General features: G+C 48.7%; 1 protein-coding gene across 1 annotated transcript; it reads right to left on the bottom strand.

The window, feature by feature from the left end:
- Positions 1–850: 850 nt before the first annotated feature.
- Positions 851–15217, bottom strand: DRD4 (dopamine receptor D4). The gene is made up of 4 exons (XM_032189079.1): positions 14969–15217; positions 2771–2883; positions 1820–2373; positions 851–1053 (listed from the first exon to the last, which is right to left on the bottom strand). Exons 1-4 carry the CDS (start codon positions 15215–15217, stop codon positions 851–853), a joined length of 1119 nt encoding a protein of 372 aa, XP_032044970.1.
- Between the last annotated feature and the right edge of the window lie 257 nt (positions 15218–15474).

Genomic DNA, 15474 nt, shown 5'->3' with positions numbered 1-15474 from the left:
GCCTTTCTGCCCTGTCGGTGTTAGCACTATTGGGCAGAGGCCGGTTTTTGTAGGACCTTAATCTCCTCTTGTCCAACATGAGTCAAACCAGTCTTTGTATTTAAAATTATTAGGGGTAGGGGGAAAGGAAGTTACACAGGTATATACACCCTCATCTGGCAGGTGACCATCTAGGAAAACAGCTTAACTTTGTTTTTCCTCCCCACAGGCTCCTGCCGATGTTACCTCACAGCCCAGTTCAGCCATGCCGCAGCAGTCGTGTCTGCAGACATGAGCCTGGCTTATCCTCACAGTTTACATCACACAGCCTCTGTGGAGACAGGCTGCAGTAAGGGCGGGCTGGTGCCCTCACTGGAACCCCTTGGATGGCAGCTGGTGGGACATTCCCCATGCAGGGGTGAGGTAGTGAATGTCTTCGAGTCTTGAGGCCAGAGCAGCTGCAAGCTTCAAAGTTCTCCTGTGTGCCTGGAGCATGTCTGGGGGTGGTGGGTGGTGTGATTTTTTTTAGTGACAGCTAAGAGGAGCTCAGGCAGATAAATCCAAACCAAGAAGTTTTCTGAGAACCAGCCGTGCTGTCTTGTGGTGTCTCTTGCTGCTTATGTCAAACACCAAGTGTTAAAAATATGGCTCCACCTGCAGTTGCCAGTGGAGAGAGTATCCCAGCTGTATCCACTGGTACTTACCTGTAACTCCTTGTAGGGGACACAGAGGGCTGGGAACCACCATCCCATAGCTGCCATCTCTCCTCCTTCCCTCCTCCCCAACAAAGACAGCAAACCTTAGGCAGAAATAGATCTTTAATGAACTATACAAAAAGTCCTGGTCGCTCCTTCTCCCAGCTCCAGCGGGCTCAGCAGAATAGGTGCAAGACTTTGCGGAAGAAGTTCCTGAACTCGGCGTTGAAAACAGTGTAAATGATGGGGTTGACGGCACTGTTGACGTAACCCAGCCAAGTGACAGTGCTGGTGACTTGCGTGGGAATGGTGCAGGACTTGCAGAGAGCCCTTGTAATGTGGACCACAAAAAAAGGCGTCCAGCAGAAGAGGAAAGCACCTGCCAGGAGGACATTAAAGAGAGAAAGTGGCGTGTTAAAAAGGGTTTAAGTTAACAAGTGCAGCCTGAGCCTAATAAGAATGGTGACAGTTCAGAGTGCTTTGCGGGGGGGGGGGGGGGGAAAAACCAAGAAGAGCAGCAGATGTGCAGAGCTGGGCTTCCTCCAAGACAAAAACTTTTGGACATCCTTCTCACTGTAAATGTTGGTGAAGCAAAGCGTAAGCTATGTATCGTTTTGAATTAGCATTTAAGACATCAGGATTCGCACTTACATTGAAGAAAAGGTTGAGTTATAAACAGTGTGCAAATGTTCTTTCCCAAGGGTGATGTTTGTTGACGCTACCCTGGATCAAAGGGAGATGGAGCTGTTCTCTGGGTACTTGTTACCTCTAACGACCTCAGGTGGGTTTGGCAGGTCTGCAGCTGCAGCCGGGCTGTTCCGCAGCAGCAAGGGGAGGGTGAGTGCGAACACAAGAGTCCACATGCATGGAGAGTGAAGGCATTGCATTGGGAAAGTGGAAGAGGGAGGAGGTTTTTACCCCACCCTCACCTACTGCAAGAATGAAAAAAGCACAGGCCAGAGTGCCAGCTCCTGTCCCTGCATGAACAACTGTGCTCAGGCTGTGCAGCTCCTGCTTGGGAGTACACAAAAGGACTGTTTGGCTCGCCAGGCTCAGGTAAGCCCTGCCAGACTGAACCTTGCTGTGGGACAAGGCAGCACGTCTCCCACCCACCCCGTTCCCAGCCATCGCCGACTGTAACTCACCGACGACGACAGGCAGCACCCGCATGGCCTTCCGCTCCCGACCATTGATCTTGGCCCGCTTCCGACTGTGTTCTGGGGGTGGGTACTTGAGGTGCGGGTAGGAGACAGTCTGCACCCCGTTGTTCATCACATAGTCCCCAGGCAGGGGGTGCTCAGAGTGAGAGTAAGGGTTGCACTCGTCTGGCTCCAGTCCAGCCTGCTCCCTCTCGATAAAGGGCGAGGGGTGATAGAGCTTTCTGTTGCCCCCGTAGATGCCGCCCCGTAGCTTGGCCTTCCTGGCTTCTTCCCAGCGCTTGAGTCCCTGGAACATGGCGCAGTAGAGCACCAGCATGACGGGGCAAGGGATGAAGAAGGAACAGATGGAGGAGTACACGATGTAGTTGTCATCCTCCAGCTGGCACAAGCTGGGGTCCCGGTTTGGAACGTTGTTGAGGCCAAATATGACTGGGGATGCCACAGCAAAGGCGAATATCCAGGTGGTGGAGATGAGGATCAACTGCCGCAAGTCGATTTGTCGCCGGTTGTAGTTCAGCGGGACTGAAACAGCAATAAACCTGCCAACAGAAGGCCCCGGGTGAGTCAGTAGTAACAGAAGTGAGTGGTTCCCAAGCTGCTTGCTGCTGTTCAGTGAGCTCCTTCCCCCAAGATTTGCTTGCACAGCCAAGGCCTGGGCTACAACCAGTCTCCCCCCTCAGAATAGCACCCAACGGGACAGCTCTGTCCTAGTCACACCACTGTGCTTTTAGCTTGGCCACAAGGGTGCAGATGGGACATGAAGCTGACAACAAGGCAGGGTGGTAGCACAGAACATCCTCCCTTGGGGGAAACAAAATGCAGCTTCCCTGCATGGGATCCTTACGAGGGTGTGTGTGGAAGCAGTTTGGGGCTGGGACACGGCTCTCTGGCCAGGCACCTCTCTGCTGTCATGAGGAGGAGGAGGGAGGCACTTACCGATCCACGCTGATAGCACAGAGGTTGAAGATGGAGGCCGTGCACAGCATCACGTCCATGGTCATCAGGGCATCGCACAGCACAGTGCTGAGGGACCACACGCCTCCCTGGAACTGAAGGACAAGATCCCTGGGGTCAGCAGGTGCCATATCCCACTGCCTTTAAAGCACAGGGAGACAACTTTGGGTCTGGGAGCCTCTTGCCTTCCTCCACTCGAGTACAGGGCCTGAAGTCAAGCAGCCCACCCCTCTCAGCATGGTACTCCCCCTTCCAGCTAAACAGAGGTGCAAGAGAACTACCCCCACGTGAGGCTCACAGCTTCCTTAGGGCTTTGCAGTTCTGCCTGGCTGGAGAATTGAGCTCACAGACAATCAGCATTGCCAAATAAATCACTCTGGGCAGAATAACAGATGTGGTGACAGCCCTCAGACTCAAAACCCCCAGACTCATCAAATGTGCCACCCCAAATACCTCCCCAGCCATGCAGGACTATCACTAGCTGAAAGACACAGAGGAAGCAGGGAGAGGCTCCCCAGCAGTTCACATAGCCTGAAGCTCCTCTTCCTTTTTTCATTTCCAAACTGCTCCAATGCCCAGTTTGCAAACAACATGAGCAGTTTTTGTGTTACACAACTGTTGTATCCTATCATGCTAAGCACAAAGCCAACCTCCCAAGACCACCAGCTTGTAGACCAGGACCATTTCCTCAGCAGTGTGTTGTGAACCTGTCTCTTGGAAAATGGGAATGAAATGAAAATGGGAATGGAAGGAAAAGCTCAAGGAGAACAGAAGTGCATCAGGATTCATTAAACCCTTCCTCAGCACATGACACCAAATACTTGCCAGACTGTCTTGCACCCAAAGCTGAGAAACTGAATGTCAGATTCCTTTGCTTGCACCAGGACACCTGCCTTTAGGACAAGACCATGAACAGAATTTTTATAAAAAAATATAATTTTAGTAAAACTAGAGAGGGTGGGTACCTTTTTGTCTTTCCCTGTCAGTAAAAGAGAGGCTCAAATAATTTAATTCTCAGCTCAGTCTAAGCCTCTCCACCCTAATTTAGCAGTTTAGAAGAACAGCTCCCTCATTTGCCCAAATTAAACTCATATAATCAGGACTCACATATATATATATGTGTGTGTGTGTGTGTGGATAATAATGCTCTGTCAACCCACACTGCCAGAAGACCAGACGGCTGTAATTGGTCTGCAAGCACTGAGTCCAAACTAAATCATGTTGAAAAAAAAGAATCAGGCACAACCAACTGAGCCTCTTGTATCTGGCATAATGATACCTTAAGCCTGGATGTTATTTCTGCAAGGAGCTGAGCACGAAGCAGTAGTGCTGGCAGAGAACAGGCAGTGGTGTGGGCCAGATAGCCTCAGCAAGAAACACACACAGGCTCCTGAAGGACTGGTCTGAGCTGTCAGACTTTAAGAAGAAAGCACGTATTTAATTCGCCAGGCAAAAAATCCTTCTCCCCTGGGGTTCAGAGAAATCATATTATGAGATGATGCTTTCACCTTTGCTGAAGGCACGGTGAGGCTCTCTATTTTTCACTGAGTTGTTTCTCAGCCAGTGGCACAGACTGCACAGCATGAGACCGAGGACAGAAGGAAGGACAGCAACACCTTCAACTAGCACGGCCACCAAAAACTGCTTGCACAAATCTGTTTGAGCCACACTCCAGTCTTGTCCGGATGTAAAACCAGCCAATTATTTCAGCATTAGAGCACTTCTAAGTGTAATACACAGAAAGTGTCAGCTCAAACCTTCTCTGTTCCGTGCCAGCATGTCATTATTCCCTTGAGTTTGGTCAGCACAGACAGGGAACTGACAGATTTGCTTGCAAATCAGAAAGTCTCAATGAGTTCTTCCTACTACAGCAGCAGGGAATGTTTCCTACATTTGTGATCGCCAGGCAAACTCTGCAATCCTCCAGGTGCCTCTGCAGAGAGAGGCTGGGGTAAGAACCCCCACTCTCTACTCAACGTGATGTACAAATAGGTGTGATTTTAGCTTGAAAACAAAAAGTTTGGTAGCACTGGCTGCTTGTCATCCTGGTTCCAAACAGGTCTTTTAAAGGCAGCTTGCATATCTTGCAGATATTATATACAGTGTCAGAGCACAGCCTGACACTTCCCCCATTTGCAAAGTCCCAAGGACATTTTTATATCTGTATATATGTGTATGTGTACATAAAAGCATCTCTCATATATACAGAATGCATACATTCTTTACATACTTTCTACATATTAAACAGAATATATAAAGATAAAATTATATATAGCATATGTATATTATATTGATATATAAACTATATTATATATATATTGCTATAATATAGGTAATATATATGATATATTCAATATATATATTATATAATTAATATATAGTTTTTTAATGTTTTACATATATTAATGCAATGTATAACTTGTATTTATACATTACATATTTCATACATGTCTCTAGATCTTATCTGTGTAATATTTGCAATACTCGCATATATAAATTAGATTATGAAAATTATTAGATTATTACAAATAGGTTATAAATTAATATGTATATTAAATGCCCCTGAGTTTAGAAGATATTATACAATATTTTGTACATATTTTCTACAGTGTAAACTTTATATACACTATATAATCTTATGATATATAAATAATAAGTATTACTATTGTTATATATTACTACTTGTAATATTTACTGTATATTTTTATCTCTTCATACAATGTATTACATATATCTTTTTCTATATGTGTGTGTATATATCAGCCCCCTTGTGTGTATTTTATCTATGTATAAAATGTATATTTATTCACATAATTTATCAATTAATTAATATGCATTGTGTAGTGTATTATATGTACATGTATGTAGTGTATCATAATATCATACAATCACAGAACAAGTATAAATATAGAATGTCTGTATGATAGAATACATATAGTAACAATAGGTGATATGCTACATAAAATATATACATATGATAAGCACTACCTGTGCTTATGAAATACACAGGATACATGTATATATGTCACAGCACACAGGCAGAGAGGGATGCGGATGAGCAGCTTTGTGCATGTGGAAGGACCTCAGCTTGCTGGGGGTGACCTGCAGAGCACCGCCCAGGCAGTCAGTGAGCCAAGGAACACGGCTCCTGCTCCCGTGTTCCTGGATTAGCTCCAAAATCAGCACTTTGGTACCAGAAAACTATCAACTGACTTGGGAAGGCAGCAGTTAAAAACTGTCGGGGAGCTGAATCAAGCGATTTGGCGTTTTGGGAGGAAGAAGAGCAGAACGCCTGCAATGGGGCCAGCAGGGAGGTACCAGGGACCGGGAGAGGAGTCCGACTGAGGTGCAAATGCAACCTGAGGGGTATCAGCATGAGGCCAAGAACAGAAATAACTCAACTGTATCTCATTCTAAACCAGAAGTAGAGAGAAGGACTTTTGTTTAGTCTAAGTAACCCAAAAGAAAGCCACCCAGGGGAACAGCTATCACGTCCCAGTCACAATTGGCAATTATTAGGCACATCTCAGTGGGCACCTGAGATGGAACCGACACTGTCAGTCCTTTTCATAAAATTTTAACGACAGCTGGAAAACAGTGGCTTGCTCTTTCTCAAGTTCTGCAAAGTCAAAGTGTCAGCATCCTGAAGAACCAGGACAGAAAACCTCAACCCTACAATGCAACAAGTTCTTCTGCACTTGAGGACTTTGGCTTCATGGCACTTGTTGCTGAACTGTTTTTTGAGACATTTCTACCTGGTGCTCTGCTAGGAAGAGATTAGGGCTGCAGTTTCCTCAGAGGTCTTCTAGAAGCACAGTCTTTCTAAATCTAGTCCAACCAGCACTTTTCTTTCCCTCTTGTTTTTTGACCATACGCAGTAACCTGAGCAAAGCTGATCTTTCTCTACATTCACAGTCCTCCCTGTTCACATTTACAGGAGCAGGCAGCTCTGTGAGGATTAATATCAGGCAGTAGTGATGTCACGCACGGGATTATGATTAGTGGAGCTGTGAAGCCAAAGTAGACTCTGAAGAAACTGTTTAGCTATTTTTATATACCCATCTCCTTGAGAGGCAGCCTGGACTTCCAGATGAGGTCTGGATTCAGACCTGCATGTTTCATTCAGGCTTCTCTCTAGTGCAGATCAGCCACTCCAAACAGAATTTGGGAGCTGAATCAAGAAACACAACCCTCAAATCTTTGCCCAGAGTTCACCAGGATCCTCACCAGTACAGATTATGAGGGAGAAAATTTGACTCAGAGCCACAGTGGTCAAAACCCATTTGTGATTTTGGAGAATGAATGTATATTGAAAAGGACAAGATCCGTCAGGCTGCAGCACCTTCCAAGGACACAGTCTTTGCCATGAGACTCATGCTGGGCACTCAGAAAGTTGGGAACCAATAGCAAAATGTGCCAAGAACCTCCCTGATGGGTGAGTGACTTTGGATTAGAGGCATAGCAGGCTTTGCTGGGTCATGTGGCTAAGTGGTACCTAATTACAGCAGGTTGCAGAAGATTAGCCCACCAAGGTACACAGTGTAAGGCTTTAGGGATCATAAACAGCTCAAGCCGCCTTTATGTGCTCCAGAGCAACTCTCCTTTTTTTTTTTTTTTTTTTTTTTTTTTTTCTTTCTTTCTTTTTTCCATTCTCTGCTCCTCATTTTCTTTTCCAGAAACACACACATGATCAGTAGGGCTGGTGCTGAGGAGACACAGCCAGCCAGCTGCAGAGCAAAACATGCTCTACAGCCAAGTCATCATCTCCTTTAACAAAACAAAAGCTGCAAATATAACCCCACAAGGCAACCTACCTGCTACATCTTTTATAAGCCATCCTCTGCACACCCAAACAGGTGAGGAAAGGCACATTAATGACCACACTCAAAATCTCCAGACATCGCTTGTTGGAGAAGGTGGAAAACTGTACGTGTGTGGCATGCTTTGCCCTTAGCTCAGCGCTTTGTGGAAGACAAGGAGGGTTTATAGGATGGTGATAATCACCTTCTCTCTGGACACCAGCTGAAGCCCTTTCAGAGTAGTATTCCAGGCACAGACTGCATGCTTGTTTAGCACCAGGAAATTCACATGCAGCCACTGTGTTCGCTTCCAAGGTCCCGGTGTCTCACTACAAATGGCACTTAAGTTCTGGATCAACCACCTTGCAGAGAGGAGGAAAAACTCCAATTTCTTCTCATAAAGAATAAAAAGTTATGGAAAAGATTTTATAGGATGGCAGAAGGTGGACTAAAATGCCCTTGCAGGCTGCCTTCCTCACTGAGGTCATGCCGATGTTCCTGTTCCTAAGTACAGCCAATTTGTACAAGGCTTTCCTTTTTCCAAAGGGAAAATCTGCCTTCTTGCACACAACCTAATGCCAGATAAGTTCTTACACCACCAGTGCTCCATGAGCCAGGGCAGGGCCAAAAGTTTTGCTCTTTTTTTCCTACGGTGAAAGCACTTGTCTGAGTCTTGCCACATACTTTTCCATGGTACAACACAGAAGCTTCATACTTGTCTCCTGCCAGCCCAGCAGACAGGCTCCATAAGAAGCAGGGCACACAAAGCAATCTTTCAGCCTCTGGTGGTGATGGCACACAAAATAAGAGACCCAGAAAATAGCAGCCCTTAAGAATTAGGACATGCCTGGCTGGATTTCCAAACAAGTACCTGCCTCTGCTCAGCAAGGCCATGGTTCAAGTGTGCAACATGGAGAGACTGAAAGTGCTAATCCTAAGAGCCCAGGCCTGCTGAGAAAGATATGGCACCGATGAGAAGAGCAGTAATCCCTGCATGTGGGCAAATCCAGGATCTGATTCAAAAAAAAATAAAATCTGAATGCCCACCAGAAGCTGACTCTGGGCTTTTTTATGTTCCAGGTTGGCTGCTGCATCCTCCAGGAGACAAAATGTGGCCTGCAAAGGGAGAGTAAGGAGAGAAGAGAGACACAAGACAAAAGTGGCCTCACACCTGCTGTAATATCCTTTAAAAACGAGGTGGAAATCTGGTTCACCTGAACCGTTATGAAGGCCCTGAAAATAAAATCCTTAGCACTGGTTCATAATTGCTGGCATATATCATATCATCTCCCCACTATTTCATCCAGGGACTGTATGGCTCAGGTATCACTCAGCCTAGAATAACATCTATTTCCACAGAAGCTGTAAGATTCCAGACTTTAATCTCAGGTGCTATTGCAGACAGGATGACATGCATTTACAGAGAGCCACAGAAAATTTGGAGAACGGCAGAGGTCTGTTCTCATCAGAAGCACTGCCTCACAGGTGATACCAAGTCAGAAGGACATTAGGTTTTCTCCCTGATAGAATAATAGAATCAAATTTGAAATATTTTACTATGTTTAGTTAGCTAGAAGGACGACTGGAAACTTTGTATGCCTAATGTTACCTTACTCACTAAAGAATCAGCCTTATCTGTAAGACCTAAGACCATACAGAATTATAACACAGGACTGGGGAAGGAGGGCAAGATAACCTAGGCCTGGAGGATGTGCCTCCAAAGAATAGGTGAGGAACTCATAGCACGCACATTGTTGGATGTGTAAATGACTTAGTTTAGTATGCCCTGGATAAGCTGGAACAATAAGATAAGAAAGGAGATGGCCTGAGCATGCACAAGGACTGGGTTCAAGCAGGAACACAGTGAGGAAGACTACAGACAACCACCAGAGACCCCTGAACGACCACCAGTGGAAACAAATGCTCACGCATCAGGACCATTTACATATTATAACGAATTATGAAAAGAAGTAATTACTTCTTGGAAATACTTATGTTTTAATTGTATGTAACCCCTGTAGCCTGGACAATTTGGCACACACACTAGGTGGTACGATCCCCTGTGCATCCGTCCAGTGCTGCAATTAAAGAATGTCTGACTTCTGAAACCCCAAATCAGATCTTAAAGAGCTTCTTTGACCGACTCCTACAGTATCACAGGCACACATATAATACAATTTGCTGCAGAAGAGCTCTTCCAACTCCAGTGGTACACTGACACCCTGAAAAGTTTTATGCAGAACAGCATCATCCTCAGCAGGAAAACAGTTGGTGTAATTAGCACTGGTTGCTCAGTTGCTCTGAGGATCTGCAAGGCCGAGTGCCTGCTTGGGACAGCCGTCTTCCCTGACCTGTAGAGGTGCAGGGTAAACATGCAGATCTGCTAAAACCATTTCCTCTTTTTCGTAATCAGTTAACGGATCTTACGGGCAAAGATGTTTACGTAACCATGCCTTACACGGCTCCTGCCAGCAGCTTCCTGGATCAGACCTGTTTCACAGCTCAGGCCCTCGGCATGGATTAAGGAAAGCATTGATCAGAGGAAGGCTCGCGGTGAAGCAGGTAGGAGGTAGGCTCTGCAGCTGGCTACAGGAGTGGAAGTCACTCAGCCTGGTGCCTGCCCTAATTGCTGGGAATGTCCCCGAAACTGAAAGGCTGCTGAGGTTCCTGTCATCCTCACAGAGCCTTTGGGGCAGACAAAGCAGCTAGCACAAAGGCGAGTCTTTGTAGCCACACAGCCACAAACAGCAGATCTCTGGTAGGCAAAGCCCCTTAGAACTTAACAATATTCTGCAGTACCTCCACAGCACCGCACAGCTCTACTTTCTCATGTGTTCTCACTGCCACAGGGGAGCAATAACCCCCATTCTCAGTGCTGTCGCTGCTCCAGGCAGATTCTTGCGTCTTTTCCTGGCCTCCCTTCACACAGAAGCAGGGCTTTGCTCCTGGGGAATCATCACAGACCCCTGGGAGTGCCCCAGGCCACCTCCTTCCCCTTTGCTTCCCATCATCTTTGCTACTTTGCCAGCAGATTGCTAGGAGAGCACAACTTCACACTCCCATCAGAAAGACAAGGACGCTGTAGAAGAGCAGTCTGCCTTTCCCATGGCTTTTTACTTTGCCCCATCATACTGCTCACTGAGGCAGAACTCCTGCTGAAGTCAGTATGATTACAAGCCCAAAAGCTGTGTTTCCCAAGCAAGCTGGAATTACAAACACCTTCTGCACATCTGGGCAGCCCTCTGTGTGGTAATTAACACCTGGCAAACGCTAGAACATCTCTTTGGTCTGTGTTTGAACAAGTTCAGTGGAAAGTGCTGGACATGTCTGCATCCCCGTGCTATGATCTGGCACACAACTGCACCGATACCTGCACGGTGGCTCTGTCACCACTGCATAGTAGATAGAGAGGCAGATGGCAAACGGCACTAATCCACCTCTGCTGCCCTTGGCTTGTCAATCCACCTCCATCCAAAGCAGCACTCCAAAGAGAACGAAGAACGATCAGGGTTCAGAAGTGCTTTTGTTTTTCTCTAAAGATGGTGCATTTCTGCAAGACAGAAACTGGCAGTAACCACTGCCTCGGCAGGAATTCACTTCACATCCACAGTCTCAGGAGCTGCTCAGTTTGGAAATGGATGCTTTAAGCCAGCGGGAAGCTGATGTTTCCTTCTTTCCCTATCCATAGGGTATTTCTTGGTCACATCAGGTTGTGGAAGATCAAAACTGACAAATGACAGCAGCGATTGAATTTAGGGAAGACAAGCTTCATCACATCAGTTTTAACACTCTTGCTCATTAAGGCCCCCAGCGTTAACTCGAGCTGTTAAGGTAGGTAAATTTCACAGGTCAAATTAGCGAGGAAAGAAACACAATCTGAAAAACTCCCAACAACACAGTTAATACTAGGATGGGGCAGGACTCAGGGGCAAATGTTCATCTCAGGCAGTGAAGGCTGGTCTGTGGGGAGATGGGGCCTACATCACTCAAGGCTTCCCTGCACACCTGAAGAGAGCCCCACGGCCCCAGTTCAGGGGGATATGCTGAATTCCTGCACCACCAGCCTGTCTCCAAAGGCTGTCTGTTAATTCTTCATGGTATATATGGTGTATATTCACATACCAGCATGGCTGAGGGAGCCTAGTGAAGCAGAGCAATTGGCCAGGAGTGACAGACACATCTCCTGCTCACCATGATGACGCTTTGGTGCTTCTCTCATAAACTGCCCAGGAGAGGACAGGACTGGAGGACGTTTGCAGCAGGTGGCCCCATTTCCCTGCCCTTCTGCTCAGCTCTGGTTCCAGTCAGGACTGCAGTGTGGTTGTGAAACAGTACAGAAAAGAAAAGGTTGTGACCACACACACCAGGTTCTGCCTTACCCAGCACCTGCCTTCAGCAAGCCTCCAACTCTGCAGGGACAAACAAGAGATGCCCACAGGGAGCAGACACAACTGGGCTCCATACAGCCAAGACCAGGGTGGACTAGGAGTTCAGCTCTGACATTATGCTGGCTCTTTCAGAGGTACAAAAGGGGTGCATGTGTGAACAAACGCTGCTAATGGGCTGAAAGAAACTTTTTAACAACTAGTAACAGCATCCAGGACTTCTCCCATTCTGCTCAGGCTTCTATGAACGCCAGCAAGATAACCTACATCTCACAGGAAGGAATCCCATCCCGCTGAAGCCTATGGGAGATCTGTTGTTTTGAGGAGATGTCAGATGTCACCTCGAAAGTTTTTAAAGAGTTCTTTAAAACTTCCACCTGTCTTCTAAAGCCTAGACTCAGAGGGATGCTTCCAAAAGCCTGACATCTCAGAAGAAAAAGGCACAGGACAGCCAAGCTTCTCCTGCTGAATGAAGTAAGCAGTTTGGCTTTATTGGTCTGTTTCTGCTAAGCAAGGAGCAAAAAATCCTCTCATCAGGTTCTCAAGTTTTCCAATACACCCTCAAAGTCCACCTTTGCTCTGTGAGAAGCTGCAGGGAAGTTTAAAAAAATAAACACAAAAACCACAAGAAGGAATAGAAGCTGTACTGAACCTTCAGGACCGTTCAGGCAACATTTGCAGTGGCTAAACACAGTAGTACAAAGTGCAAGTTGAAATCAATCTACTTTTAAGCAGCAGCGATCACTACACCTTGTGTCCCTTGTGCTGCCTGCCCAGGTCACTTTTCCTTTCCTCATTAACAAACAGATGTTCCCCCTTTGTGTCACCCTTCATGATAAGTGACACATCTGCATTTACACACTCAGATTGAGCAGCTGATTCTGATCTACAGTTTTCACACTGGCCTCTGAGAAAAACAAAAATTTGTCCCCCAGCATTGACGCAATGGCTTTTCCTTACCATATTTCACAACAAAATGAGCTGCAAATCCCCACACACAGGAAATGCCCCATTGCCTGCTCCAGCAGGCTGTAGCTGCTGCACATCCATGCCCGTTCAGCACCTTCTGCAGCCACTCTCTGTGAGATTGCTGTTTGGCAGCGGCTGCTACAGGAGCACAGACCCTGCTGTGTGCTCCGTGTTCTGCCTGAGCACCCAGAAATCGCCTGTGGTACCCAAGGAAGTTCCCACAAGGCTTGTGCCCAGCAGGAAGCGTTTTTAGCAGTACGCCAGGATATGTCAACCAGCATTTTATGTATGCCAGCAAAGCCCAAGCCTGCAGGCTAAAGGAAACCACACTGGTGTTTGTCTGCCCACAGATTCAAGAACAGGAGGCACGGCACGGTGAGACAACGGGAAGAGCAAGGGGCGGGGGGGGGCGAAGGAAAAAAATCCAATTAGCAAGAAGTAGCTGAGAAGGATGATAGAGACAGAGGCTTTTTAACCACCAAAACTGAGACAACAAGGGAGAAGGAAACGACCAAAACCAAGCTCCTCTGAGTGCAGGGGAAAGAGAGAGAGGAATCTATTGCTCCTGTCCAATGCTGGTTCTTCCTAGGGTTCCCCAGCTGAACCCATCCCTCTAGAAGACGTCTGTCTCCAGAGAGGTCACAATGTCCTGCCAAATCCTAGGACCAGGTAGAGGCTAAAAGCATCCTAAGCTCTAATCCGCCGCCTTCCTTGCTTAAGAAAATACAGACCCAACCCGGTCAGGCACTGCACAGCAGCCCTGGCGTGGGAGAGGAGAGGAGACACTAAGGCTTGAATTCTGCTGGTATGATCCTGTGTTAACCTTCACAGATGGAGCCCCATGCTGCCTCGCTCCTGGGGACTCCTGAGTGACACTTAAGCCACCACCTTACAAACCACGTGTGAAACCAAAACCCAACCATGTGTCAAACCCAAAAATGTGAGGTCAGGTCTGACTGACCCACTCTCAGGCTCACTGGGGCTGCCCACCTTCGTCTCATCTTGGCTCTCCCCACATCGGGAAAGGACTCCTCTATCCTCCACACCACCGGCCACCACAAGGCCAGGGGCACAACACCCACTACTTTGGCCTGTGGGTGCTGTCCCCCGTTCACCTCTGGGTGCTGCAGGGACGGAGCTACAGGCTGTGGCCAGCCTGGTCCAATAGATCCGCCTCACCCTGGTCTGACAGATCCCCCCATCTCAGAGCATCGATCCTCAGGCAGCACAAATTTATCTCCCTTCTACAGAGAAAGATGCAAAACCACCCTGCCTCAGGAGCACGTGAATTGCACATCCCTGCCCATTGCTCCCACTTTTCTTGCCCTCAGCTGCTGCAGTTTCAGAAGCGGACAGGTTTTGGGGGTGGCTGGAGGCCCGACTCAACACCTCCCACCAAAGCCACTTCGATGGGGCGATCCCATCCCTAAAAATGTCCCTAAAAAGTCAGTTTCCCCTACTCAACCTGTCTCAGCAGCCTCCTTCCTCTCCCTTCTCACCCAGCCCTGCTCACCTCACACCAGGCAGAGCACAGCAGAGGAGCTGAGCTCTCTGTCCCTTCCCAAACACCTGTTGATGGCAAAACAGGACGTGCACAGTGTGATGGCTCCCCGGAGCTGCTGACCACCCCGGGACACTGGGGTTTTCCAGCCCGGCAGGACGAGGGGAGCCACCAAGTTGTGCCGAGCGGCGATGCCACCAGGGCGAGAAGCCGCCGTGGTTTATGCATCTCTTTTTGGAAAAGGGAGATCAATTTGGGCTGCTGGGGATCGATGCCCTGAGATGGGGGGGATCAAAAGCGACACACGCAGTCCGGCGGGGACCAGGCAGGGTGCCAGAGGGGATGCCGTGGTCATCCCAAAGCAGAAGGAGCCGGGGGGCACAAATCCCAAAGCGGAGTGAGCTGGGGGGCACAAATCCCAAACCGGGAGGCACAAACCCACCGAGGGGCTCCAGCCTCGGACCCCCGCTCTCTCGCCACCACCCAGGACCTCCGCTCAGCCCGCAGCCCTCCCAGGCAGCCTCACCTCGGAGTACACGAAGAGGGGCAGGACGAGGATGGCCAGCAGCAGGTCGGCGACGGCGAGGCTGACGATGAAGTAGTTGGTGGTGGTCTTGAGCGCCCGCTCGGTGCAGACGCTGAGGCACACCAGCCCGTTGCCTCCGACGATGAGGAGGATGAGGACGATGCCCAGCACCAGGGCGGCGACGTTGTGGCCTCCCGGAGGGGGCGGCGGGGGCTCGCTGCCGTTCCCCGGGGCGCTGCCGTTCCCCATGGCGCCGCGGCGCTGCCCCGGCAGCCGGGCTCATGGAGCCGCCGGCTTCACCGAGCTGCCCGGCCCCGGGGCGATGCCGGGGGAGGCCGGGGGAAGCCGGCAGAGCCGGCCCCAAACTTTGCGAGGAGCGGGGAGGAGCCTCCCGGAGGCAGCCCCGGCACCAAGCGGGTCACCGGGCGGCTTAGCGGCAGGGGGCGGGCTGCCCGTGTCCCCCCCTTCTGCCCGTGTCCCCTCCCTGTGCCCGTGTCCCCCTCCCT

Source organism: Aythya fuligula, chromosome 5, assembly GCF_009819795.1.
Source record: "Aythya fuligula isolate bAytFul2 chromosome 5, bAytFul2.pri, whole genome shotgun sequence".
Lineage (NCBI taxonomy): Eukaryota > Metazoa > Chordata > Aves > Anseriformes > Anatidae > Aythya > Aythya fuligula.
This window is presented reverse-complemented; position numbering and strand designations above follow the sequence as displayed.